Here is a 2,861-nt window from a genome sequence, read left to right as displayed (position 1 = left end):
CATTTTCGTGCGCGATTTCATGCATCGAATTCAGTTCCATGATGAGTGCGCGTATTTGCTTGTCACGTGAAATGACCTTCTGCTCGAGTGCAGTACACTTACGCAATGCTTTTACCAGCCCATCTTCGCCACGTTGATATGCCTCGAGCGCCGAGATGGCGTGCATGGCTTGCTTGGACTTTAGCGCATTATCCTCTTCACTGCGTTCGAGCATCTCAGAGAGCTCGCGACAACGTTCATTGGCCGCCTGTAGAGACTCCTCGATGGTCTTGCAGCAAGCGCGAGTTTTGTTTGGATTGCGCGCCTCCTCCTTTTCAGCAGAGAGTTGGTTCATTAGACGAGTGGAAGACATCATTTCTTCAGCTAAATATTTGATTTTGAGTTCTAGAGATTCGATATGCTTATCACGAGACTCAAGAGCCTGAAATAGAAGAGAGTATGAGTATTGATTCGTTGATTCGTAGATATGGAGGGAAATTTGAAATGAAAATATCATTTGACAACACCGCATATGAAGCCATGGATTCAGCCATATATAGAAGCAATGTAGCTGCTCATATCCGCCGATAGATTAGTGTAATGCTACAAACCAGACGGGCGAAAACGGCAGTAGGAAACCAAGCCGCTGAAGATCGCGAGAGGCTGCCTTCAGGGAGAAGTATACTGTACCTTGTTATGAAGCTTGTTAGTAAATGAACTACTTGAGGTACTATGGGATAATAGACGGCTAGGGGAATTTTTGAAAATACTCTCTGTGACAGTGCCCAAAAAGCACATATATTTACTAAGAGGGGTTGTGGCACGGTGATTCTGAATATAAACCTTGCCAAAGCAGACATCATTATTTTGAAAATGAGAGGAAATTTCGCAGGCACTGGTTGGGTAGGGAAAATAACATACTCTCAAGAGAAATATCTCGGGGCTATATTTGTCTTTAAAATACTATTACGTTGTCACAGTTGTATGAGCTTTAAGAGTGTCCTGAAGACTGACTATCAAATTAGGGCTACTACAGCCCTCTTTATCCTGGGGTGGATGTATACCATGATTTGTGTTTTAAGCGCGATAATGTTTTACTTGAGAAAATGGCCCTAAGTGGATTACTTACCAAGCTTCAGCGGCTGACGAGCACATGACTTTTCCTAACACAGGCTTGGAAGTCATCCTTGACCTGACATGACTGCACAAAGTCATAGGCCGCAAAGAAGGCTCTCTTAAATTCCACGAGAAAGGTCATGGGTAAAGAAGGAGTGAACTAAAGCAGATCTCGATATCCCCGTTCATTACCGATTACATGGCAAAGAGAAAAAAAATCTAAGAACAAGACTATTCTAGAACACATCCAAGGGTCGTACACAGCCGTTATGAAAAGTGACTAACATATAAGGGCAGGAAAATACATAAATTTTCGGAGACATGTAAGATGCCAACACGCTATCAGACTGCACCGTAGGCCAGTCCGACTATATATCGACGGCTGAGTGAAAGATCACCGTATCTCGGTTGCCGGTTCGAAAACACCGTATCTCCGTAAACGGTTCAAGAACGCCCTATCTCCGCTGCCAATATATTGAATTTATATTGAGATAGGGCGTTTGTGAACCGGCAGCCGAGATATGACGATCTTCATGTGTACATATAAATCCTGGAAGATTTGGCAATGTATATATAAATTTAACACCCTAGAGGAACACAACACAGTACAAATGATGTGCGTCCCGCGCTATAATTGTTAGATTTCATTGGGACTATAGGGCTGGACTATGGAACCAAGGTCACAGTGAACGTGCTCTATTTTATCTTTTAATCCCATTATATATTTTTACGTCAAGATAATTATCAGATTTCGTAGTATCTTTAGTCTAAGCCCTTAAGCTGACAGTTAGTTTTCCTCTGAAAGAGACTTGCAGCATTGTCCAAAGTGAAATATGCTGTGGGAAGGTTTCTGTACCAAACACGCCAGCAGAGGTATACGGAATGTCATTATAAAGTAATTTTGTCACAGAGTTCTGACTACCTCCTCAGGTTCGATATTAACTTATGCACTAAGAGTCAGTTTTTTCACCACGTCCGTGCAGGGTTTTATCGAAAGGTTTACATAAAGAGTGTGGAGACGACTTAGTCATAGCCCCAGTACCGGCATAACTTGGTAGTTAGTTTGAAGGAGTTTTACACTTTTTTGCGGTTATTTTTAGTCGTACATATGTGAGATTAACACTCGCAAAATTATGGATACTTTTTTCCGGTAAATAAAGCATAATAATACACTTTTTTTATTATATCTATTATGAATATTATTATATATTGAAGTCCAATCGCTATTCTCTGAATAGTGTGGCCACATACATACGGTGAGTGTCAGTGAAAATCGTATAGTAAAAATTTTCCATTTTTTGAAAATATATATATTTTTTAATTTCATAAATATTAATAAAAATATAGTTCACACTACAAAAAAAAGCTACATATTAAACTGCATACTCGAAATTTTTCTAAAAAGTTTGAAATTTTGGTGAAAAATTTTTGAATTTGAAATTGAAGTGTGAAACTTTGATTTTTGTTATATGTAGAATGAACTATATTTTCATAATGAATATTGCCGTAACTACTGCGCCTAAAAATTGGCTGCAATAGGGCATAAGGCTGTTAAATAAAAAAATTAGTTCTTACATGCAAAAGCTTGGTAGTCTCCTCTTCGTCATCGCTGGCAGTGGCATTCTTGCCCGCACCATCGTTCTCAGCCTGCGTCAAACTCCCTGTGAAACTTATCGGCTCTCCCATTTTTTCGAGCCGTGCGCGCAATTTCTTCACCTCTTTGTCCTTTGCATCCAACATATTTTTCCAAGATTGTGCTTTTGTTT

The 2,861-nt window shown here is 39.8% G+C and overlaps 1 protein-coding gene across 1 annotated transcript; it reads right to left on the bottom strand.

The window, feature by feature from the left end:
• Window positions 1–76: 76 nt before the first annotated feature.
• Window positions 77–2,840, bottom strand: LOC108354862 (uncharacterized; the record flags this gene model as incomplete). The annotated part of the gene is made up of 2 exons (XM_017606036.1): window positions 2,671–2,840; window positions 77–421 (listed from the first exon to the last, which is right to left on the bottom strand). Coding segments are annotated over exons 1-2 (510 nt in total), but the record flags the coding sequence as incomplete, so codon positions are not given.
• Window positions 2,841–2,861: the final 21 nt, after the last annotated feature.

Source organism: Rhagoletis zephyria, unplaced genomic scaffold (genome assembly GCF_001687245.7).
Source record: "Rhagoletis zephyria isolate East Lansing unplaced genomic scaffold, Rhagoletis_zephyria_1.1 Rzeph_scaffold_39913, whole genome shotgun sequence".
NCBI classification, from domain to species: Eukaryota; Metazoa; Arthropoda; class Insecta; order Diptera; family Tephritidae; genus Rhagoletis; species Rhagoletis zephyria.
The sequence above is the reverse complement of the archived record's forward strand: the minus strand, read 5'-3'. Positions and strand labels throughout refer to the sequence as shown.